This window comes from Photinus pyralis, unplaced genomic scaffold (genome assembly GCF_008802855.1).
Source record: "Photinus pyralis isolate 1611_PpyrPB1 unplaced genomic scaffold, Ppyr1.3 Ppyr1.4_LG4, whole genome shotgun sequence".
Classification (NCBI taxonomy): domain Eukaryota; kingdom Metazoa; phylum Arthropoda; class Insecta; order Coleoptera; family Lampyridae; genus Photinus; species Photinus pyralis.
The window spans coordinates 39,296,293-39,323,729 of NW_022170511.1; the positions used below are offsets into that span (position 1 = coordinate 39,296,293).

Genomic DNA, 27,437 nt, shown 5'->3' on the forward strand with positions numbered 1-27,437 from the left:
CCGTTTACAAATTGACTTTTGTAGTTAGGGTACTTTGTTTCTATGTTTAATAGATTGTCGTGGAATCTTTTTGTCCATCGAGAATAATTTGGGTGACTAAAGACGAAGAAGCGTGAACGCGTATGAATCAAGGTCCGAAGTCAATTTACTTCTAGAAAAATCCCAGTGTATCTGTATCATACGGCAATGCAAGTACCAAAACTTTGCAGTTTTTCCTATTGTAACGCATTTTCGCAATACTTTTTACCCAAAATCGTCATGAAACCTTCTAGGCTGGTCAAACTAGGCCGGTTTATACAAGTGAGGTAGAAAAAATTAGTAACAACGTGATCTCTGCCGAAATGAGTACTCAATAGAGTCCTTATTAACCCCTCAAAAATCGCACTTTGTCGCATTGGTGGAACTTGGGTAAAAATGGCCGCCATCTTGATTTTTTTCGAATTTATTAAATATTTCGTAAAGTAGGTATACATTATATCAAAAAACAAAAAAGTTATTGAAATTTATATGATTTGGGTAATTATCACATCTGTGTCGAGACTTAGATGTATTTCAAGAACTTAATGCAGATGTAGCAGTTTAAATTAAATCAGGACTTAAAATTATTTTAAATCTGTACCGGTGTCCAAAGAAGATTGATGATATTAACTAGTTACGTCACATACTATACAGGGTGGTGACTTGCGTAACGCATCATAGGGATTTCAATGTAAAATTCATAACATGCGATTATTGGCCCCCCAAATTATATTAGAGCAAAAATGTATTAAGGTTTTTTGTAGGAAAACATTTTTTACGGCAAACAACCTTATTTAGTTTTCAATTTTTTGCATAATAAAGACGGAAAATTAAAACCCCCATCTTTTTCAATAATCTGTGATGCCATGGAATTTTATAATAGAAAAACTTCGCCAATATCCGTCAAGCCATTGAATGTCTACTATAAAACAAATCAAATTCTCAAAAAGTATTACATTTCAAACAGCGAATTCAACATAAAGAAAGACTAAATTACTAAAAACGGTTTCCTAATATAACAATTTATAATAAATGTTCGAATAAGTCACCATTAACTGCAAGACAGTAACCAAGTCGATCATAAAATCCATTTCGATCTGCTGCTAATTGATAACTGGATATCTTTTTGTTTTAGAAAATTCTATGGCATCGCAGATTATTGAAAAAGATGCGGGTTTTATTTTTCCAATTTTCCGTCTTTATATGAAAAAAATTGAAAACTAACACCGTTGATTGGCGTAAAAAAATGTTTTCTACAAAAAAGCTTAATAATTTTTGCTCTAAAATAATTTGGGGAGCCAATAATCGCATGTTATGAATTTTACATTTAAATCCCTATGATGCGTTACGCAAGTCACCACCCTGTATATGCGAATGACATCAAGGCAAAGCTTAAATTCAGAATTATGTTTAGCCTCACTACCACCAACCGAAGGAGCTGCCAAATAGCACATTAATATCATGAATCTTTCTTTTTATTGATGTATTGCTCCATGTGAATTATTTGGATATATTTAATGTAGCAGGTAAGTAGAGGGAAGCAAATAATTGAATGTTTTTATTTTCTTTAGGTTATCGATTTCGAAGCTCACTTCATCATCAGACCTTGCTAAAATATATAAACGACTCTAGTGAGCCGATAACCTAATGAAAATAAAAACATTCAATTATTTGCCTCCCTCTACTTACCTGCTACATTAAATCATGAATCTTCTTTGGACACCGGTACAGATTTAAAATAATTTTAAGTCCTGATTTAATTTAAACTGCTATATCTGCATTAAGTTTTTGAAATAAGTACATCTATGTGTCGACACAGATGTGAATAATTACCCAATTATTGAGTATTTTACTTTAAAATCCTTATTTTAAAAATTGGGCATACAAAACAGTTTTAACTAATTCAGATATTTACCAATTTTTAAGATATTTATATTACACATGGATATTACACGCATCTGACGTCAAGTACTGCGATGTTAACAATGTTTGATTTAAAAAGCTTGAATACCAGGAGAAAAATACAGCTAACCTTCCTTTATAAGCTTCTTCGAGGTTTCACAGATGATAGTGGATTGCACAGTCAAATTGGATTTATCACCCATTCATACTCCAGTCGGTCGAGATAATTATTTCATATCCCATACGCTCGTACAAATGTCCTCAAACATTCCCCATTAATTAGTAGTAGTAGTAGTAGTAACACCAATAAATTATTATTATTATTGTTGCGCACATATAATGAATTACCACCACAGTTGGATATATTTGGAGACTGCCTTCACGAATTTAAAAAGAAATGCTATCTGCACGTAATGTAGAGAATCTTATAACAGCTTGTAACTCGTGTGATTCGTGATTTCCCTGCTCCAATCATGTAACTCGTTAATTTTGGCAATCGTTAATTATGGCAATTGTACAGAATGCTTTTTTGTTTAAGTTTTTGTTTAAGTTTCAAATATTGTTAGCCGTGATCGTTATAACTATAAGGGCATCTAACTTATATTTTATTCCTAGTGCCTTTTTGGTTTTTTTTGTGTCCTCTGTAGCTAGTAATTACTTAATTACTAATTATTATTTTGTTTCTTGTGTACTTTGTTATATTTGAGTTATATTTCATTTACTCACTTAAATGTAAATGTATGTAGGTACTGCTCAACTGTAATTGGGGTAAAACCTGTAGTTGAGCAAGTAAATTTCATCAATAAATACAAATTTTTAAAAAATCCATATTGCCAAATCATATAAATTTCAATAACTTTTTTGTTTTTTGATCAATAGACTTAAACTTTTTTTATTATAGGTAACTTTTGATTCTCCATAAAAAAAGTCTCCTGAGTTTTTTTGATATAATGTATACTTTACGAAATATTTAATAAATTCGAAAAAAATCAAGATGGCGGCCATTTTTACCCAAGTTCCACCAATGCGACAAAGTGCGATTTTTGAGGGGTTAATAAGGACCCTATTTGGTACTCATTTCTGCAGAGATCAGTTTGTTACTAATTTTTTCTACCTTAACCACCTATTTTGACTAGCCTATTCATTTTCATGCCTACTTTATGTCAGGGAAATGTTAGTTTCCATGACGGAGGCAAACCAGCTTACTTTTCCTGCCGCCTGTCACTTTACTGACCGCACCGGTCAGTTTACCAGCCGCACTTGTCAGTTTACCAGCCCCACTTGTCACTTTTCCTGCCGCACCTATCACATTGCGTAATATCTATAATGATTCCTGTCATCAATGACAGATTGGCATTAATCAAAAGTTCTATATGAAAATTGAAATTTTATGTTAAAATACGATTTCGGGTAAAATTTAATACAAAACTCGTCAGTAAAATGACATTACTTGACTCGGAAATTAATGTACTCGGCCCCAATCACTAAAAAGATAAACCTCAACACTCTCTGAATGAGATATTAAATTTAAATATGTATTTGCTTTTTTTAAACTGTTCTTAACCGGCCGTCTTCATTTTGTAAGCTTTATCCCAGAATTTGTATTCCCGTGAGTCCCAACGACTCCCTTCAGCAGGTACAGGATATGTTTCTTAACAAAATTAAATTTAAGTATTACTAAAAAACAATAGCCCAATGCAAGTAATGTTGCATTCTTTTACCTTTCTTCTCGCTTCGCACCCTTTCACCTTGATCCTGTCCCTTTTCTTTTTCTTTTTCAAATTTCCCGCTAGTTACTTTTCCTGCTGTTGCTTAACCTGAGCATTAATTTGTATTTTTCGATGGCATTGTCCACCCACGCCGTGTTTTTACTAAATAATTAATTTTACAATATGTGACTTGAGACTAATTAAAAAGGAATATATTTATAATGTCATCGATTTTCCCGTAAGTAAAAACTTTGACGATATAACTTAACGTAACTTTTTCAGCATGCCTGTTTTTTAAATGGCCTTTATATGCTTCCAGAATGTCCCAATTTTAATCTGTAATCTCCATAATGTAATCTCCACTTTAACTATGTCAATTCCAAAATCTGCATTCGATATTATATCTATAAGATAACCGTTGGTCGAAACTAGTCGTTTTACGCCATCATTAATTAAATTAGTATGGGGAAGGTTTTGTGTTTTGTGTTTAACTCAACGACTTTATTCTACATAACTCCATTTTGAGTTTCATCACACCATGGAAACGCCAGATTCAAAAATACACTTATCTGTAAATTTTTTAAAAACCAACTCTTGTTGCACAGTCAAATTAGACCACAAAATGGGCATTCCGTGCATCAGATACGTTATTTCTGAGATGAATAGGGATGTAAGAAATCCACGTTTTCGACATCGAAAGACCTGTGCGTACTATTTTTCGGTTTTCGTAAGTTTTAGTCCTGAAGGACCAATTTTAAAGCAATTATTGTCGTATACTTTTTTAAACTAGACAAAATTTGTGACCACGCAAGTCTAATAGTTTCCGACAAAGATTCGTAAATTCATCAGTTTTATCAACATTTGCGGAATTTCGCAGAAACCAAATAGACAATAATGGTGTGAGCTCGTCGCTTTCTTCGGTTCATAACAGTCACTGTTATTATGTTTAGAAAAACTTATTATGAACCCACGCAGGTTTAAAGGATTTACGCGATCTTGATGACATTCGTCCTTGCCGTCCTTCACATTTATGCTATGAAAAGGAAATAATGGCACAATGTGTACTATCTAGACATTCCAGTATGTAACAGAACTAAAACTTCGATTACAAGTTTTTATTTTCTATTTACATTTTGAAATCCCTTGTGTATTATTTTAATCACCCTAAAATGCGGCATTAAATTTTTCCTCACATTTATTTCTTTTTCGTCCGCTTTAACTCAATTTACTCTCACCCGAGTAGATTTGCGCAATAAATCGAATAGATAACCATTTTTTCAAATCCTCTTAAATTTAGATTAATCACGTTTCAATTGGTGTTTTGAATGAATGAAATCCTACCGGTAAACACAAAAAAAGTAAATTTCGCAATTTCCAGTCTGACCTACTGAGCGTCTCGGGAGCCAGAAAAACTCCCCGGATTCCAATTGCGTGTAACTTATAAAATGTGAGCTTACATAATCAGGGAGGGTAAACAAAGTGCTGGCTCCGACGCGACGCCGCGGCGTCACTTTCGGAAAGTTTGCGAGTGTGTCTCATATTTCGGGACTAATTAAATTTATTTGACCACAGTAATCTAAAACGTGCCTGTATTTGTTAGTATTGTTGAAAACGTTAATTAGTTAAGGGTAGGGAAATATGCCCTTAATAATCATACCAAGAGATTAAAGCGCTGACCGATATTAACTTTAACATTAATTATCGTCGGTTGCCGGAGGTTATACCTCAAACTTTAATTAGGTATCGTTATTCATCATTAATTTCTTACATTAGTAGATCTGTGAAGAGGCATTAGGAAGTTTATAAATTTAAACGTACGACCTTCCGATTACAATAGTAAGGTTACATTTTGATTTATTTGGCTAACTTTCGACCTTTTGCGCGTCCCTGTTCAAGTATATTTTTTTTCAGTCACAATGAATTATCTCTAATGCCCCATATTGCATTGAACAGACTTTTATTGTTTGTTTGACAATTATTTAATTTTCTGTTCCTATTACAGGCATTATACATGACTTGGTTATTTAATTCTTACGCAAAGTGGGCAACCCACAATGCAACCTCGAGAACAACAAACATTATTAGACACTAATTATGGTCCTAAAAATTCAATTAATGAAGTTGGAAGCAAGATTAATCAAACTTGACGGCGGTATTTTTACTTTTTGTGGATTTTGTAAAAAAAGGTCGCTTCAAATTCTGTATCTATGCACACTGAATCAGATTCAGCTTTAAAAGACAACATCCCTTTAGACGTAAGAGTAACCTATGTCAACAGTTTTTTTTTAATTTCTCAAATTGGTAGGGGAAAATAACATCCGGCTCATGTAGACATCTCATTAACCCTTGTTAGATGGGAACCCTATTTATTTATTCTCCAAATTTAGTGAATTTTTAACCTTAATATTAATATTATATAATATAACTTTGTTAAAGTTTTGGATTTCATGTTAAAAGATGCTCTTCCTGACTTGAAGTGTTAAAAACCCGTAAAACAAGTTGGTCGCATTTTAATGATGCAGCTGGCTAACTCTTCCTTTTGAGTGGAACATACTATCCTAGCTTTTCCGATGATATTATTAAGTTAAGCACTTGGCTTATTCAATATGTTCATTGAGGCAACGTTCCAGAAATCCCTAAAGACATCGAGGTACCATAAAAGATTAGTCATCGGCGATAAGAGCGAACACGGGTGTGACGCAATCCTTCCCCGAAAAATTACGTGTTCATTCTGGAACAAATTGTAGCATATTTCAGTCAATTCCAACTTTGATGCGCTTGAATTATGGTATAAATTGTAAGTGATAAATAATAATTACCGTTACAAGGATTACAAAGATCGAGCGAAGCCGATATAGTCCGAATGATAAGAATCCATAGTGTTGCAAAGCTGGCAATAAGGAAAATTGATGTGGTGGTTGGTCGTTCCACCTCTTCTTAAATGATACACTAATTGAAACTCAATATTTTCAATTTTTCTAAAGCGACATTTTACTAAACTGCAACAGCATTGTCGTATGAAATATTTCAATAAAGGTGGGATAAATGACATAATACGGTGAGCGATTGCAATATGGAATTAAAAAATTTAAAAATCAGATGTTGGGTTTAATCTAAATACATAGGGTGCGACAAAAAGTAGATTTGGATACCAAAGTTGACTTTTTAAATGGAACAGTATTTTTTCAAATCCATTTTCGAATTCAGTGTCAAATTCTACGCATAATGAAAATAATTCGAAAATGGATTTTAAAAAATACTGTTCCATTTAAAAAGTCAACTTTGGTATTACCTAAACTACTATTTGACGCACCCTGTATATTTTGTCTTTAGTGCAAAAAATGCGCAGGAAAAATTATGATAGACGTGTATGAGCATTTTTTAAAACCCAGTGACTGATTTTTAAATGAATTTGTTACATATTTTGTCTCTCACTGTATAGTGTCTCGGTACGTGCTAATAAAAAAAATGTGCCAAATTCTTGACAGAACAGTTTCCTAGCTCAACTCTTCACCGTTTAACGTCTTCGCACGCTTTTTTTACTTTTGTTTTTGTTACTAATATCTACATAATTAATGAAAATGTTGAACACTCGCTTTTATGTAGGTATCTGATTCCAATTTTGAGAAATATGGCCGATCTATATTTCTCAAAATTGGAATCAGATACCTATATAAAAGCTAATTTTCAGCACGCTTATTTAGAAAAGACTTTCGAAGGCAGTCCGTAAGAAAATGTCCTTTCACTGATGGGATCAAAGAAAAAATCGTATGAAAATATCGCAACCATAAAAAAAAACGTTGGCGTAGATATAATATGTATCGATATTGACGCGTTTTTTTCTGTTAAAATATGAACCATTCTGCACAGGCGCTCACATTTTACTCATTACGGGTTAATAACGTTGCTTCACAAGCTACTCAGAACCTCAATAAAAAATAATTATCGGAAAAGAAAAATGTCGAGTATCTCAAATATCCCAAAGGAATAAACCCTCGAGCTACCAAGCGAAAGCATGACAAAGCAATCAGTAAGAGCGCAATTAAAGGATAAAAAGCGGTATAGAAAGGTTAAAAGAGGCGAATTTGCTTCAGATTTAACTTAATTTAATCAATGTAGCGCATTGAAAATTCAATCACATACAAAACCATTATCGAGGCGAAACCCTAATTTCATCCCCGTTAGAAATGCGGGTTAAGCCCGATTCATCGAAAAATGAGGAAAGAAACCCTTGTCAACGTATGTACGGAACCGATTAAAGGGAAAAATATCATTTTGTAGACTACGGCTGTATAGACAAAGGGAGATTTTTCTCAGAATTTCGTTTACAAAGTTCGGCTTTTCTTTGGAAAAGTAGGAATCGATTTATAGATGGAAAGATTTTTTCATTATACGCCTAAATTTTCTGTTGTAAATATTTTTTATGAGCTTTGAAAGCAAATTTGTTAAATGGAGCAAAAGAATGCGAACCAAATGAACTCTTTCAGTTCATGTTCAAACGGTTTTTTCGACATCTTTTTTCAGCTGACATTGTTGAGGAATTTGAGTTTTTCTAGTAAATTAGTCGCCATACCGTGCGGCAGGTAAGGAATTATAAATGAAGTTGGAAACTAATTTAAGTGTGATTAGAATCTTCTACGTAAAATTGTTAATTATAATTTCTGACTCACTTTCAGAGAGAAGTGTGAATTCTAGTTTTCTAGGTTAGCTATTTGTGCATACTAAAAAGTCTGAATGCGTCGAAAGAAATGTTTGAAAAAAACGAATTTGTAAACAGGAATAGTTTCGTAAAAATTAAGGGTGGATTTTGGGCTGTAACAATACGTTTGCATATTTTTGAAGAATACGCTTGGCAAATTTTTATTGATTGTTTCGACTCATTTTCCTCCAAGCTGACTACGTGATCACCTCCAGCATTTACGTTCTTGTACGTTTCGTGAAAAGTTCCTGTTAAATTTCTGAAACGTGGTTGTCAATTTTCTTTTATTTTTCGAACGTTTATATCACGTAGCATCGGGGCTTAAGACGCAAAGCTCGTGGAACATTCCACCTTCGTTGCTAGTTACAATCACAACACAGTATGCCCGATACTCAGATTAACAACAGTTGTTTACGATACAATAAAGGGCGACAAATAAATAGACAAATTACATTGTGTGCAGTATATTGGCAAATTCGACTGAATTATGGTAGTTAAATAAAAAAGCTCATTGGAATTTATTCGGTATAAAACGCGAAAGCTTTCTGACCCCATTCGAATGAACAAATGCTATTTCAATATTGTATGTACCCACTGAAAATGTCATAAACCTGTAAATGGAGATTTTAATTTGTCTAAATCCGCCGTCAACCTCAAACTTATTAATGTCGCAGTTTTGCTTTACTCTGTACCTTAATTAAATTTTTACGTCCGAGTTAAAAAACAAGGAAATTACGTAAAGCAATTAATTCTTGATTACATTTGCGGAAGTTTAACTTTGTATTTATTAACATTTTTGCAAATTTTTATAGGCACTTTCCTTACTTCGACGGAGTGCAATAAAAAGACGCCGTAAAATTACTTTAAAATGTGCTTTTATGTGGAAATTAAGAACGTTCCTTGCTGCAGCACGTGCAGCTACATCTCCGCAATTCAATTTCCATCTGCACAATTATTTTGTAATGTTCCACTGATACTATCGAACACATGAACCTCTTAGTTATAATTGATGTACCGGGTGATTCGAAAGAATTCACAGGATGTTGAATAAAGATCAATAGTCTTGAAACCTCGATGTTTACTAGTTCAGAATACCCTTAACGATTCTCGATCGTCACTTTTAATCGCACCAGACGTTATTTCAGTTTTCTTCTTAAAGGTCTCCAGTATATACTTGATCCCAATCTTTAGAAGGAATGTATTCGCAATTTATTCTGCATTTCTATCTCATCTTTGGATATTTCATAACATACCCTGTGTATTATTAACGAGTTCCTAGCGAGTTCGTGATCCGTTCGTCTGTCCGTCCCTCAGTCCGCCCGCCTGTGGACAAGATAATTCCCGAACGGTTTCTAAGTTTCCAATTCTGTTTTCAGTATTTTGTTTATCATCGCACAAGGAAAAACTGATTACATGTTCAGTGACCCAGGAGGTCGTTTGCTATATTTGTTACAAGTTTATTATAGATTAAATATATTGATCGAGAAATTTCATCTCGAAGTTAGAAATCTTTGCTTCAACAGACAAGCAATGCAGATTATTTCTGTAAGTTTAAGCAAAGACATCGGTTTCAATGTCGATTATTAACGAACGACAAAAAGCAAATTCATGATTTTGGACTTTCTGTCCGTCCGTCCGTCCGTCTGTGTACATGATAACACGCGAACGTTTTCGAATTTTCCAAATTTGTTTTCAGTAATAGATAGACAATGATTAAAGGGCTGACTTATTACATTTGGGTTAATTGAAAGTGAAACATAATTTTTTATTTCAGAAAACAAATGAGGAGCGAAAAACAATTGAATTTTTTTAAATTGCAGTGCACCTTTTGATTAGGCTCATTTCGATGATGAAACATGTTAGTACCGTAATACAAGAAAATTTAAAATAAAACGTGTTATGATTAATAATCCTACATCAAAATAAAACAAATGAACGTGTACGTTTCTTATTAATTAATTAAACCCTGAAGACAAAATGAAATTAGCAATAAGATGGTTTTCATCGCAATAAGCGTTCAAACAATTTTTATTAACTGCAAGGCAGTGAGCTGACCTGTCACGGAAAGCTTGAAATTAATGTCCGAGTATTCTGGATGAAATTGCTGCAGCAATGATTGCTAATTTCGTGTTGTCTTTAAAGTTTAATAAGAAACATACACGTTCATTTGTTTTATTTTGATGTAGGATAACTAGATTAATGTTATTGATGTTATTACCCAATAAACTGTTTTTAAATTTTCGTGACAAATTTTCTTGTTTAAGGGTACTAACACGTTACGTCATCGAAAAGAAAAAAATCTCTAACAAATGAGCCTAATGAAAGGGTGCATTGCAATTTTAAAAAATTCAATTCTTCTTCGTTACTCGTTCGTTTTCTGAAATAAAAAACAACTGAATGCTGCCTTATTATGGGAAATAAATATATTAAACAGCTTTCATATAGAAAGATTTTGTATACAGTCGATATTTACCGAGATGCTATGTTCCACACATAATGGGTACCCTGCATATTACGGACTGGTACTGAATATAACTGACAAGGGTTGTTTGACGGGTTACTAGTAAATGACAAATAAAAATTGTTGGTTTCTGGAAATATTACAATGATCATTTCAATTAGTGTCTATTGACTGTAAATTTGGTTGTGAAATTTTCTTGTTTACAGTAATAAATTATTTCTATTATTATTATTTCATAATAAAAAAGGTCAAAGTGTTATATTTAATATGTTCTGTTCCGATTTTGGGGATGTTTCTCTGAAAATTGACTTTGATTTTCAGAAAATTGCTTGCTTGCAAAATTAAACTAAGAATAACCATAAAGTTAGATGCTGTATTGATGAAAATTCAAATAGTCACAAAATTCCAATTTCCATTTCCCTGTACAGATTTTCCCTATGAATTCAAATTAACTAGATTAATTCTCGTGGCCGCGATTTTTCTTCCATTAAATGGGCAGGGAGTCGGGAATAACTTTTTGGAACGTTAAATCCTTGGTTATAACAGTTACAAGCAAACCCAATTTTATTCATTATAACAACGGAGTGAGTATAGTAATAGTTTTTTACAGGTTCTGAACGTTTTTTGATATTTGGCCTTAAAAGGAGAATCCTCGCCCATATGCAAGCTCGTCTACTTTGCTTTCATTAATATTTTAACAAACGCAAGTTTTTTAACACACATTTATGTGATAAATTCACAGATTCTAACGACAATTCTCAAGTAATTTTTGTGTAACTGTTCAGAACTTGTAAAATTTTACCTTCCAAGTTCCAATACAACTAAAATGCCCATAACCACCACTAAGTTCTTTTTATGTCTGAAAAACCAGACTTTCGCCCTTGACGAACTCCGAAAGATTTTATATATTGAGCAAATTACGTGGATATTCTTTGGTATTTAGGGATCAAAAACTTTTCTGAAAATTTTTCCGAATTAACTATCAGATGACTGTCACGATCTTTTACGTTGTTCGAAACGTAACGCCGAAAAGCTATTAATCTGAACTAAACAGTGTCGACGTATGCGGTTCAAAACGATCTGTGGCAAGACTTTTTTTTTACTCCCACTAAATAAAAAACCGCCCCCTTTAACACGACTTATAGTAAAATAGTCAACCATGTTTTTTTTAAATGCACCAATTGGATTGCTAACCCCTCAGGCTGATATTCATCTGACTCGTCTTCTCACGCTCCAGAAAATAATCTAAATCTCATGTCTATTTTGCAGTTGTAATCAAATAGTCCTAATTAAGATAATTGAATTTGATCCAAATCTCCGACACCTAGTCTCCAGATATCCCGAACCCATTAATAATGCAATACGCTGTATTAGTAACCGAAAGGTGCAAAAAAAGGACGCTCTTCCATTCCACCGAATGCTCTCTTATTTATTCTTAAGGCGCGGGTAGACTGGCAAGTTGACAGTAACTCGTTTGAGAAAACTTGTCAATCTATTCGCACCCTCGTTCGCACCTTCACAATTTCATTACCAAGTAATTAATTAAATGATCAGCCCTTTACATTCCGACACCCCGTAGAATTTCTATGATGAGCAATGCCTAAACTGCTCTACCCTTAAAATCTCAAAATCTCTAATTTCACAACGAAATTTAAAAAAAACTTTAAATGTATATTTAGAGCTACTCTTACAACGTTTCCATAGAAAGAGCACTGCTTACTCTAAAGGAAAAGAGCATTATGGAATCTTATCGACTTGCAATATTGGATAAAACGCGAAATAAAAATAAAGGGTGATATCGACCAGCAATGAAAATCATAAAGCTTCATAAAGCATTTAGGAATTCTTACCAAAAGTCTGCGTTGGACTAATGAATTTTTTAGCAAAGGCCAGGATGTACTCTTCCGATTTATATGAATTTTTGAATGGGTTAAGGGTTGATTTTACACTGGAGGTCTCGGTGAATATCGATGAACATCGAGCCCTCCAATAATGATGCCATTATACGTTCAATATAGAAAAAATTACACAGTAGGTATCCACTAAAAAAAGCTGCGATTGGCTTTATCCAGAATCTTTAATACACTGCATTTCAAAAACCTCATAGACCTTCCAGGAATCGCCGTATATTTTAGGCGACCTCTGGAAATTTGCGGGGATCTGAAGGAATTTCTATGGACCTAAATGAACAGAATCCAGGTGTAAAAAAAATCGGTTGTAGTGGGTCTTTTCTCTTAAACGGGGACAATTTTTCTAGATAATACTCTCTTTTCAATTTGGGGTTGGTATAGCAATTATTTATCTTCCAGTAACAGAAACAAATAAACCAATAATTGAACAATGTTGTTTTAGTAGAAATGCGGATTTTCCGTAAAATTTCTGGGATGTCACTAGGAAAGACGAGTGGTTGCTTATATGATGCTTATAGTAGGTGTCTATTTTCCTTTTTACTGTGAGTGGTAATTTAATCGAGAAGAAAATAATTGGTCCTGCATACGCCCCGCTACATTCGATCACAGTAAACCTCTCCAAGTAAGCCGCCCCTCATAAAAACAGTCTACCCCAGCTTCACAATCCCTTTGTTTACATACAATGATTATAAGAATAAAACTTGTAAATTACGTTTTAGTTGGTAATTTACTGCCGGCATAACTCAAGCGAGATTGAGAAACGCAAAACACAAAGGCGCCCTTATACTTGCTAAGTGTGCAGGAAGGTGGTTTCCTTAAGGCAATTTAGATGCAAGAAGATAAAACTAATCTATTGTAATTAAATGCGGAAATCCGGAAACGTAAAGCACGGAAAACCACGTAGCCTAAACCATGTTAGGTTTGTTATCTAATTCTTGGAAAAAATGCAATAAAGCCCTCTGGAAACGCTCGCCAACTTTTTAACTCTATTACCGGTGTTGAATGACTAAATATGGGATTCGCGTAATTGCGTTTAAAACATTTTAACGAGTTTGATGTGTGCGGACTGAAGTTATGGTTATAACTTTGAATTTTAATTTGCTGTACAATTAATATATTCCCCCAGTAACCTTTTTGTCGATTATAGCTAGACGAATGAAAAAAAACCATTTGCACGTTTATGGAGAAACTATCTATGCAGGGCGTTAATAAATCATAGTTGTTAGTAGCTGCCAAATAGTTTACAGTGGCCTAGTTACAAGAGAATTCACTTCAGCTTTGTGGGAGGTAGACGCGCTTCAGTAAAAGCATATCCCATTATCTGACCCGGTCGGCGGTCATTGATATTCATGTACACATAGCATGTTGATACGTTATAATTTAATAATTGCAACGTTCTTTCAAAATGAACGAATAATGAGGATGGACAATCAGTAAAATTGCACCCCACATAATGCCAATTAACAGCTTTATAAATGTCACCCTACCATTAATATCCGGAGGGTGTCAAGTAAATTTTTGGTGATTAGTTTAAATGACCATACTTTTTATATTGATGGGACCTGACAGCGGATGTTTTATTAGTAAAGCAAAGGATTAGATAACAGATTTTCACAAGCGCAACTCAATTTTTTTAAATTTAATAATAAGAGTACTAACATGTTATATCATCGAAAAGAAAACAAAACCTCTATCAAATGAGCCTAAAGTGTGCATTGCTATTTTAAAAAAATCCATTGTTTTTCGTTATTCATTTGTTTTCTGAAATAAAAACAATGGAATGTTGCCTTATTATGGGAGATAAAATGGTAAACAACTTTCGTATAGCAAAATCTGGTATACAGTCGATATTTACCGAGATATATACTATAATCCATACATAATGGGCACCCTGTACATTAATTTTCGAGACTTTTTGAAATTTATATTAACAGAATGTTGTGATTACTTATTTGAAATGGAGGGAGGGGCGCCATGTTACATTTTATTTTAAATTTTGAATTGGCTCGTTTCCGCCTGCGCAAAAAATGTTAATTCATTCATGCACCTCGTTGGTGATGTACCATTTCTATATTTTTTGTTTAAAATTTTTCAAGAAAAAGTTACAAAGTTTAATTACAATTAAACTATGTATTTATAAACCAGCAGTTCATTTTAGAAGCGTTCAGCAAACATAAATTATGAAATCACCTTTGCGCTTTTACCTGTCATAACCATAATAACTGAATTGTTCCAATTTTTTAAGAGGAATTTGAATGATATTGATTTTAACTGTATTTACAGTTTCCACATAACAGAAAAATGCTATACAGCTTTTTTGTTCTTATGGTGGTCCATTATTATTTCTTTATTTATACATCTAAAAAGTATTGGCATCTACTATTATTATTACTAATTAACCACAATGGCAGCTACTTTTGGTTTTGACATATCTCTGACATGTTCTTAAAATTACTATGTAGGAGACTTTCAGTTGCAGAATAATTTGATACTGTATTTGTATACTACCTACCTCTTTTAGTATTATTGATACCCGTGTAGGGTCGGGACAGAATAGCCCTACTGCAGCGGAACTGCATGTCGTAAAAGGCGACTAATCAACTACAATCCGATCAGCAACTACGCTGTTTCGAAACACCCTTTTAAGACTGTTAGGTGGGGTTGATGCGGGAAAGAAGAGTATATTAACTGAAACTTTGGCTTGTTAGGTCAGGGTTTTTGAAACGTTATCCATTGACGACCAGGCCATCTACAATTTTCGCGCATTGACCCATGTTGCAAAATGGAGAGGGGTTTTCTTATAATTTTTATCTATTATTTCTATAGAGATGGGCTCCGAAGGTAAATTTTGATAGCTGTTTTGCCATTCCAAAATGACTTTATCTACGTTTTTGTACACTAATTTTGTTTTCAAAGCTCGATAGTTTTCTTCAAGCACCAAAGGCAGCGAAAATTGTCGGTTTTCTCCAGGAACCCGCGATTAAATCGCCCATATTGTTCTCTGTCCATATACTTTTTAGATTTATTTGCAGATCGAAATTAACTCTACAACAAATGGCTCTTTTCTAATTTGCAGGATTTATTATACTATTATTTACTATAACTCTCGCCAGGAAAGATTACCGGTCACAGAACACTTGATCCCGATCTACAATCTATATTTTTCTTAAGATGCGATCGACTTCCGGAATAGGATCGTGCCAATGTTGAACGAAAAGTCTTTTTGTTCAACATTGTCACTCACATCTTTAGAAAAATATAGATTGTAGACCGGGATCAAGTGTTTTGTGACCGGCAATCTTTCCTGGCGAGAGGTTTATTTACTATACTATACTATTAATTCAAGAAATTCTCAATTCTTTTTCTAGTTCGGTCTGCAAATTGAATAATCATTCATGACAATAATAGGAAATATCTTTTTTGTTATAAATAACAGCCGTTGAAATATAAATAGAAATGGCAAGGGATGATATTCTTTCTCGTTTTCTATCAATAGAATCATTTGAACACAATCTCTTAAAAAATGCTGTGGCTAGCACAGATACAATTCGCGCACCTACGCATGCGGGTTGCCAAAGCTTTCTTTTATGTCTAAGAATATGGGTACCAAATTTGGATCCAATCGGTTCAGCTGTTTAACCGGAAATGAGAGTACAGTCGGACCGACAGACCGACATCATCGAGATTTTGTTTGATTCGGATTCCTGGGGCTTCAAAACGCGCATTTCCGTTAAAAAAGTGGAGGGGGGGTCATTTTTTTACACCAATCTCCTTTATTAATGTGCGGGTGGGTAATACCTAATGAAAGATGTAAACTTAGGCAAGACCTCGAGTAAGATCGCATTCTATGAGTAGAAATGCGGAATAAAATTCCTTCCAATATAAATTTGATGTGATTTTTCTGTCAACTTTCCGGAGAGTAGTAGTCTGTTGAAAGGTGCAAACCATTGACATAAATTTAATTACGTTATTTATTGTTGTACAATTAATTATTAATGAAGTTATAAGGGTCCCTAAATAGATTGACATGTAGTAGTTAATTATTATGTATCAATTACTTGTACTCAAAATTTATAACTCGAGCGCAAATTTCACTATTTATCACTCCGGCGTCGATGTGAAACTGAAATAAAACACAATTCAAATTGATTATATAGCAAAAAAAAAGCTTCTAAAGAATTCTCGAATTAACATTTCATACTTCATGGAAAAATCCGCTTTCATTTCTTAACTCCGGTGACTAATCCTTTATTAACTTGATGGCAGCTTGATAGCGCTTTAAAAAATTCGCTACATTATGTTGAAACACGCACAAATTCCAAACATTATGTTAATGTTTGGTATGTATTCCCAATTTCCAAAATTCGTACTAATACCGCAGCGACGCACCGTTAAACTAGTATCTTAAGAAACTGTTTGGTCCTTGAATGTAAAATAATGAATTGTATTTCACACTTAACCCGTCAACTCTGGACTGGAATTAGTAAATGCTTCCGAAAAACCTTCAGAAGCAATGGTCAAACACTTTAAATCGAAGAATATAATTAAAGGATAAAATAAAGGATCATACGTGAAAAATATCTATACGTAAGTAAGTGGACACTGCACATGCGCACATCTGATTTTTACAAAATGCGATATGCTTGTCTTTACTAGAGCCATCTGCGGTTAAAATATAAAAATAATTGTATCTCTATAAATAAGAAACTTCGCGCATGCGCACATTAATCGTCAAGATTGTTCTTGGTTGAGGTACCAGAGTTATTAGCTACCGAATGCAAAAAGAACGAACTAAATATCTTGAAAACTGTAGTAGTAGTTGCGACCTCAGACGGACGGACGGATATCAAGTAGCCTTCTAACGTGTGTTGGAAAATGCGCCAATAAATCTCCCTGAATGTAAACTAAAACGTAATACGGGTTAAGTTTTTACAACAATTTGATATGCCTGGTTCATATTTCTCCACGAACTCGCGAACTGTGGAAATATAGTTCGTCTTTATTTGTGAGAGATGCTCCTATAGTTGGGAACAGGGAATTTTAATAGCTTTTGTTGGTACCGCACCCAATTTTCCTTTGGGAGAAAGCATAACCGTTTCAAACGAGATTATTTCGATTTTGGTTTTTAACATCTTGTACTTTTATTCGGAATGCGTTAGGTGCATTATTTTACTATGTTATGTTATGAAATTTCATTTTAGTACAAGTTTTTCCTTTTAGTATTCTTGAAAAAGTGTAGGGGCGGGAAAGGACACCCCCTCTGAACCGGAACTGCATGTTGTAATGGCAGTCTCTAGTCAGTTTTTGCCGTGAAAAGTGTTTGCGTGTTATGCCTAATGACGTGTGACAGTTGTGTGCTATTTATGAGGTGTGAAGACCATTACCTGTCGGAACTTACGATCCCCATAAATAGAACACTACTATCACATCTTGGAGCGACAGAATGAGAATGACGAAAACTGGAAAACATTCTTCAATGTCGGCCATTTATAAAAATACTCGCTTAAATATTGTTTCTCCACGCTGTAATAATAACTAATAATTTTAGGATAAGCGCTGAAACAACTAGAATTAACAGTTATCACAGCATCAACACCACCCCGTTTTATATTTTACCCCTATACACAAACTCAGTTTTCATTTGTAACCTTAGCACAATCTACGCGTAGGCGGTATACATATACAAACTTTTCCGAGTTTTGGAAATAAGCGAAATCGTCGAGGGGATATATAATAATATGCTTGTGTTTGCGAACAAACATTTCCATATATGGAAGGCATCCATTATACGAATCGTGGAACTAAGTCAACAGCAATAAATAAAGATCATTTCGTTCTTATTCGTGATTAATTCGATGGGTACGTATCACATTCGAAAAAAGCATTAATGCGAAGAGAAGCACAGAATGTTCCGGTCAGATGTAATTGTAGTAATGTCAGAATAAATAGTGGTGCTTCATTCCGGAAGTGGTACTTGGAATTTTAAACGCCTAGAGCTAAATTATACAGTAAAGCTCGCGTAATAAACGAACTCTACCGCCGAAATGGAAGCTCATCTTTAACTTCAATTAACACTCGGAATTAAAAGGTTCGCTCAAGGATTATGTTATTATACATTTGCCGGAAAGGAAACGTACAGTCGCGTGGGGGCTAACTGTATCTATCGATTTTAAAGTAAACCGAAATTTATTTTCAACATAGAAATTTATGACTTGGACTATAGCAGATAAATTCTACTTCCACTTTTTCGAAATCTAGGTTAACTATGCACCGCGCGGCAAAATTTGTACCCATCTGCATAAATGGCCTAAATATTTATAATGCATTCACATGAAAATTTATCTCCCTCAAATGGTTTCACTCTTAAAATCCATCAGTGTTCTGATGAATGACATCACACGCATCTGCCCCTGTTTGTAATTCATCTTTACACGCCTGTAATTACAATCGCGCAATTAAAGTTCCTTGTAGAATATATCTCGAATTTAATTAATTCCGCGTGAGTGTATGATAAATATCTTAATTCGTCTGTATCATGCTCAACTAAACCATTTAGACGGGTACTTACGTTCAACCTTCAGAATAATATTTTGATCCCTTATGTTTCCGGTTGTCCTTTGCATCGCTCGACACGTGTACGTTTTGCTGTCCGCTCTCGTTACGTTCCTTATCAATAGTCCATCGCCCATCTGTTGGTATTTTGGTGCTGAAAACATTGGAAAAACGTTACTCGTTTGCTTGTTTAATTACTTTTTATCGCTAAAGCCAGAAGTTCATGAAACAATCAGACAATGTATGTATACGTCCGCGTTCGTATAATGGCATTGTTTGGTATATTACTGGTAATATTGTTTGACTTTTCATTCCACAGTTTTTCTCATTTAATTCTATACAGAAGCAACCTTTGTTTGAAACTGTCCGACCAACTCGTATGCAAGTCCAATTCTGATCTATAAATCAAAATAATTGCAGAATTTAAGCCGGAATTATACTTCATTTTGAGTTGTTATAGGTACCTACCCATGAATGTGTGGGTAGAATCTAAAATGAGTGGTTTATCCGCAATTTGTCATTTTTTCAAAAAGCAGATGTCCAGAAAAAGTGAATATCGAAATTATCATAAAACTTAAAAGGCCGTAACTCAGATTTTTTATAGATTTGGCGAAACAATTCTCGTTTTTAAAAAAAAGCCAAAAATACAAGATATCGACTTTATTGCAAAAGCTAATGACAAGGAATAATTTCTAAGTTGTTTTACATGAATATGAAATTACAATTTCCTGATCTTGCTTCTTGTTTCCTGGGAAAGGCGGTGCTGGTCCCGCGATTCTTATGGGAACGGCTACTTAACTCTCGTATATTTTCAAAATTTCAATCAAAGGTAACTAGATTGTTTTTAATTGCATGAAATGTTGGATTTGATTTCGTAAGCAAGTCCGTGTTTACCTTTCACTTTGTAATTCCACATTTTCTGATAATTTAATGTTTTTCAATTTTCAAATCCTTTCAGTAATTAGCAGGCCGTTAAAAATTATAAACACCAATTCAAATTATAAAATATTTACCCCAAACAAACAAAACAAAAATTCTTTCATGTTTTTCATAACTCATTTTAAAAGATAAAATAATGAATTTTCCATTTAAATTAAAGCTCGATTGAAGCCAATGCGTGAACCTAAATTAATCAATTTTAATAATAATAAGCCATGAAAAGTCATAATGGGAAAACATTAAAATTAACTAAATAACATCTGTTATTAGTTTGGTTTATCGGCATTTACATTTCGGTTATTGATTGTTGGCAAGGTTGTTGGTTACTTAGTTAAGTTTGTTAGAAAAATTGAATTTAGAAGAAAATGATTTAATTGATATGACTTCTTTACTGAGCGAATGCCAGAAAAATTGTTTATTAGCCAGCAAAGTTTATAAAGAAAGATCTCCCAGTAAACTAAGACAACAAAGAGTCGTTTAGAATCATTTTAGACTTGAACTCTAAATATGAGCTATGAAAAACAGGAAAGAGCGTAACCCGTTATGCACATGAAGAAAATGAATTCATGGTTATGATAGCAATTATTGTTGAAATCTGCACATAAGTACAGTCTTTTCTGTTAATTGAAATTACATGTGCCTTTCCTAACGCATTAAAATAGAAATTTTGTGCTACTGCCATAAGAATGTACATAGTCACATGATTTACAGTTGCAAAGTAAAGGCGTGCAAACTACAACGTAAGACTAAAGAGCCCAAGGCAAAGAGAAAACTATACAGGAGTTTAAAATGATTGTATTGCAAATCGGTGTTTTGAAAATTGCACTTCGCTGCAATTGAAAATTACTTCGTTTATCGGAAGGAGCGTAAATAATGTCGACACTAGAAAGAAAGCCCTTTATTAAATAATAGTATATTAAGATACAAGTGTATAATCAAGTCTTTAAAGCACGCGCAACGAGTTTAAGGGCACGACGCAAAGCGGAGTGCCTTTAACGTTGCAAGTGCTTTAAAGACCAATTATACACGTGTATCTTATAGTATTTTTTATTATACCTGCAGTATAATTTAAAAATAGGAAATTCAATGAAATCATATTGACGTTATACTCGAATACATGTCTAATTAAGTGGGCTGGGTGTTCGTAATTTCACGATTGCCATGGAAATGTCACTTGACGTTTGCTTATAAAAATCGTCGTCTTTGTGAATAAAACGATTTCCGTTGAAAAAGATAATACACCGTCCATTAAATCGCTTGTTGTAAAATCTAAACAAACGTTGGTAGGTGTAAAATCTCAATCCAGTAAAGCCTATTATCAAGCATATGAAAAGTTGTTTCCATAGATGAATAGGAAGTTACTTACGAATTAAGTCTTAAATGCATCGATAATGCTAGCATATATGAAGGAAATGTCAAAGGTATTTAAATCTTTGATCTTTTGGTGCATTCATTCAAAACTTCACTTATTGCTGGGACTAAAAAGTTGACCAGATTTGGAAGCATACCCTAAATTACGCGCGTTTGTAAAAGCTTCAACCAAAGGATAGGTACAAGCCAAAGAAATGTTCTGCATTTACAGAAAGCGACTTAGGAAGATTTTTTATTTCACCCAGATAACAGTTTCAAAAGTCATGCTTGAAGTATCGTTACTTAGCAACTTTAAAGCACGTGTGTTTTAAAGGCCCTTTTTCGCACGCATTTGAGTGTTTAAAACGGAGATTGTGATTCAGGTATAATAAAAAAACAATAATAACGCAATGAAAGACTCATAATGTCAACTTAAGTAAGCTTTAGATTTGATTTGGTGGTCCGGATTTTAACGTTAAATTATTACTGTGGGCTTAGCATACAAAGAAGTTTGGAATTGTGTTTAGAGTTCTTGACGCATCTCGTAAAGTTAATTGTGAGGATTTGATGGCAAAGCTCACGCAGCCCTTATTCTATTAGGGTACTTTTAAGGTTTTGAAATCTATTCATAGTTATTAATTATTATATGAACGCCATAATGAAACGCGTGCACTGTTCAAACCACGAATCGTAGTCGAGTGGTTTTAGTTTCATATGTTCCTATCGAACGCGCGTTATTCAAAATTTAATCTACGTTAAATTCCGCCCACTCCTTTTCGATAGAAAACATAAAGAACCTTCACTTTTGCAATAAACAACCCAGACTTGACATTTTAGGAATGAGAGCCATTCATAAACAATTTAAAGAAAGTGGTCAATTCTTCCCCATTGAAATTTTAAATTCTAATAAGGCCTTCCCTTTCCTGCATTAACTCCCAAAATTAGTTCGATGAAAAGAGTGGCCTTAAATTTCTCACACGTATCTCTATTCCAGCGGCTCTTGCGACTTAAGATTGAAGAAAAAGTTACATGTATAACTGGGTCTACTGCAACCCGTTCTGTGCTTTCTTTTAAGGAGCTTCCATCACATACTCAAAACCCTCTCTTTTAGAACACTGTCTTATAGCCTCAACAAATTCTCGTAATTCTTTAGAGTTATTTGTTTCAGAAGATGTTACAGACTGTCTCGAGAGGAGGCTTAGGTTTTTGTATACGGCAGTATATACCACTATGAAGGTAATTAGGTAATAGAAGCTTTTTTTAAATTTATTCAAAATTCTAGTAGAATTTTTTGAAAATTTACGATTTTAAAATAGTTTTATGATCCTTTTAGAACCGTTAGCTTTAGACATTCTTCAACCATTGACACCAATTTACAAAACAAATTCATTTCTGGAATTTTAAGCTCATTTTAGGAATAATTTAAAATTAAAACAAGCCTTGAAGGTAGTTGAATCTCTTGTAGACACAATACGTAAGCACACCATAAACAATTTATGTAAAATTGTATTTTCAAAAAAAAGAAGAATGAAACGAACCATTAATAATGTAAAGAAATTTTAATTTATCGTCTTGCATAAACACTCAATTCGAAAATTTTCCCCAAAGTTTTATTAAGCGAGTTTCCAAACGAGAGCGTCTCTATAAATATAAAATGTTATCTTCCCGGATATTTTGCAATTACGGCGGATTTTCGGCGTAATCACGTTTTTAAAATGACAACTTTTCGATTTACCTTTAACAAAAGAGGAAGTCTCTCATGGCAGTTTAACGTTAATTTTTGATCAGATATCGCTCTCCCTAATGAGAATACGTCAAAGCGAGACAAAATTCTACCCGTTTGTTCTATTGTTTTACACAATTGACGCGTTTAATTGTTGTTCTCGAACTCAAACCGTCGAGATTACATTTTATTGTTAGATATAATTGTAATAATATTAGGCGTACAATACATAACAAATATACGAGGCGCGTTAATAACCAAGCGAGTATGAACTCATCTAAACCTTCGCGAATGTGTGATATGAAATTTTAAGCGTTACTTCGGCAAAAATCTCGCTTCGACCAAGTCACCTACAAGCATGGATCCGAATCGGACCGAATAAAAAGTACAAACCGGAATCGTTCGTTTTTTCAAAACCGAAATCCGAATCATTTTCGTTCAGAAAACATGACCGAGAATCGGAAACGATATTTGGCGATTCTGGGTTTCACACTGTTATTCCAGGCATCATGCTGAATCAGAAAATTTAAATATACATAATAAACTGAAGTATTTTTCCTATGGAGTGTGTGTGTCGGAATAATTAGAAATCTAATTAGTTTTTCGTTGTACCAGGAATTTCCACGTTCAACTTATGGTTCCCCCCAAATGATTCTGTTATGCCCCAAAAATTCCACTCGGGCCCCAATCAACTTCTTCCTAAGGTTTTTCTCCAGGTGCGGAAATTTCATTTTTCATTAATTTCTGCGTTCACAATTTCCTGTTAAATTTGGCTTTTTTTCCAATTTCCCCCCTGCTCCTTCTAAAGCTTCTAAGTTACTCAAAAGTGTTTGTCAAAATTTCCTTCAACGTGAGTTCCCAATAAATATTGAAGTTTACTTCATGACCCCCCTCCACCTCACCTTTCTTAATTGAATTTCCTAATAATCCCTTCTCAAGCTTCTTTAACAATTTTTTTGAGTATCCCCTCATCTTTCCTTCGATTCCCCACTACGTTCCCAAGAAATACGCTTCAAGTTTCTTATCAAATCTCCTTATAAGCCGCTCTTAAGGTCCGAAATGTACTTCTTTCCTTGGAGTCCCAGAAGGAGAATGCCCTCGATAAAATTCTAGAGTGGGGATTATTTATTTTATTTAAGGATCATCCAGGGACTTTTCCGATAAAGCGTCCGGCCAAAAAGCCACTGGTAGTCTGGGTGCTTAGGTCCTAAAATGAGATAAAGTTGGCACTATTGAGTAAAGGTATAAATTGGCAAATATGATTTTTGACCCTTCCGACGTGGTGCAACGCTCGTTTGCCCTTAAATCCCCGTTTAAGGGTGAGGCTGCTTACGCAAATGATTGCTAAAGACTGGACTAATTTTTTTCGATTCTACTACTATTACTCTACTACAGGGGCACAGGCGAGCTCATACGAGTAGGAGTTGCCTACATACTTAGGCGTTAACTAGCCCATTTCGATATTTTTTTGATTTTTTCAGTATTTTAGCTCCAAACTGAATAATTAGCATAATTAGCTAGGAATGTAAGTAATTAAATCACATAAACTTCTTATGGTACTCCGGGTTATAATTTGAGCCCATTAAGTTCGAGTTGCCTACCCCTTCGTTTTTTGTAAAATTTAACTCGCCCCAAAAAAACATATGGAGCATTGTGATCAATTTTTTTGTACCTAGTCCTAGCTTACACTTTCAAAGACTATGCAGAGCGCCTGTTGGACCTGATTGTTCGTAAAGAATTCACTAATAATATCCAGGGCATTGATGTCGTGTGGGATAGGTATCTTCCCGATAGCCCGAAGAACCACACTCGCGGTAAAAGACGACATTTCCAATAGACTGGCCGATTTACAGGACATTGGCAATAAGGAAGATTTGTTCAGATTTCTGGCTCAGTCGTCAGGGCCGGATTTAATGTGGGTCGTCGCGTTATGAGAGGAACCTGTATACAAATTTCAGGGACCGGACCACATTGGCAACGGACATTCAAGTAGGATTCAAAATGGTTTGTGTTTTCAACATCTCTTGCTCTCTCCACAATGTAGCATTAATAGAATAGTTCCCTATGATAACAAACATTGCACCTTACATACTTGTTTCTGTGTAGGGCAAGTTCAATTAGTTGGCAGCTAAAGTTTTCTAGTGTCATGCTCCCAAGACGGTTTGAGTTTCCGCATTCGCCACTTGGAATCGCTGTTCTGCTAATTAGACTTGTGTGGTTTGTGCCCGAATGCAACTATTTTCAAATCCAAGCGGGAATGAGCAATATTTTCCATCCAATAGTATTTGAATTTCTCCAAACTCGTAAAGTGGAGTTTCATAAAAAGTGGTCCTTTATAAGGGAAATAGAAGAAAATCCCAGATATGATGAAATATTTTATTGCGTTAATAAAATATATACATCGTAAAGCGGCAAAGTTCCAGCTCCACATCAATCTCAGTGTTATCGTGGAATATTCATAAAATTGAGATTTTGCAGCGTAATCGAATAAATTACACCCATCAGGCAAACGAATCTTATAATTCGTAATCTACAAATGTCGCAAACTAATCGTGTTTGTAGAAGCAAAAGGGTTGGTTACAGTTTAAATATGGACAACGACAAACGTTGCCGGGTTTACAAGACTAATTGTCTGAAATATGTAAAAGGTGCAGTAGACCTGAAACGAAATTAATCAGATTGCGAAATCTCGCTGAAGCACGCCGTGAGAGGAAAAATTGAATTCGGCAATTCTGTTGGTAGACAAATAATCGATGGAAGTCCATGCGAGTGGTGCTAAATTTGATACAAAACTTGTCTCATAGCGATTTTATGAGGTTCGATATGAAATAGGTTGGCTACGTATGTATTATGTAAATGTAAGAAAGTTGGGCTGCTTCCATCTTGACTTCGAAAAGGTACTAAATTAGTAAATTTCAATTCGAACGACGCCCTTTGTTTTTTTCTTCAAGGGACGTTCCATTGGGATTCAATTAAGTATGCGCGCACATAAGGGTTACGTTCCTATGCTGAAAATATAATTACATCGGCTCCCTAGTTAGCGTGATTCGATTTGAAAACGCGAACAATACGCTACAAAAGTTTGATTTTATTTTCATCACGTACGTATGCATTATTAAAAATCGATGGAATGGTATTACAACAATGCCTACAAGAGCGTTTAGCAGGATGTTCCCCTTTGGACCCGACGTGACAGTTTTATCAAGTTTTTGACATTAGCTTTTTATTGGTTGTTATGTAGCTTTCTAATTTCGAAATTACGCAAATGAGGATTTCGTGATCAATTCTCTATTTAATTAAAACTAATCTACTTACGTTGCAATTCTTTTCCTTCGCTAGTCCAAATTAATACCGTTTTATCTCCTCCTTTCACCTCGCAACGCAACGTTACGTCCAAGTTCTCTTCGCCGATTTGTTCGGGTGGCGTATCCATAAACGTAATTGGAACTGTAATTAAAAATTATATTAAAATTTTTATGCTCTGGTTTGGTTTGCACATTCCCTGGCGGTGACAGTGTAATGAATGTGAACATCTCAATATTCCAATTCGTAAGAAAGGAATAGTCGTGTCATACTTAATCCACGACAAAGAGAACAATAATAGGTACCTTTGTAAATCTTCCGCAAGTATTGGTTATAGGGTACTCTATAAAAGGGAAAAGAGCAATTGCGAACATTTCATCCGACCGCTACCTTTTGTGGAGTGTTCTTTGGATCTGGGATCACCTAGTGCTCTTTTCTATCACGTTTAGACAATGACTTCCCTGTCATAAAGGGAGCGTGTAATGAGTTTTATAAAGTGTTGGTTTGGTTTTACCGCAGTAGGGTGTATTGTTGCAGGTGTAGAATATGTATTCAGTAGAATGGCCCTTTCCTTTTATTTAATTCTTCTTTCAGATTTGAGGTATCTATTTTTGTGGCCATCAGATGTGTCAAATTTGTACTCTTGGCTGTTTGAGTATTTGATTATAATTTTATTACCTACATTTTTATACGTTTTTGAAAAGCTACGAGATGTAATTTGATTGAATGAACAATCGCTGGGACCATCAATGATTAACTTTTAAACTTGCTTTTAAATCAGTTGCATTCTATATTTTGTGTAATTTTTAATCTGTAATTTACGAGTACACCACAGAGTCATACATTTACAATAATTTTTGAAAATTACATT

The 27,437-nt window shown here is 34.3% G+C and overlaps 1 protein-coding gene across 1 annotated transcript in view; it reads right to left on the reverse strand.

Annotated features, from left to right (window-relative positions):
- The window catches only part of LOC116169856 (neural cell adhesion molecule 2-like), a 34,683-nt gene extending 7,952 nt beyond the window's left edge, over window positions 1-26,731 (reverse strand). Inside the window, exons 1-2 of the mRNA XM_031486036.1 lie at window positions 26,579-26,731; window positions 19,268-19,405 (exon numbers count right to left, since the gene is read on the reverse strand). Of these exons, the coding sequence (XP_031341896.1) occupies window positions 19,268-19,405; window positions 26,579-26,696 (256 nt within the window). The 5' untranslated portion in view covers window positions 26,697-26,731. The remainder of the gene's footprint in view (window positions 1-19,267; window positions 19,406-26,578) is intronic.
- Window positions 26,732-27,437: the final 706 nt, after the last annotated feature.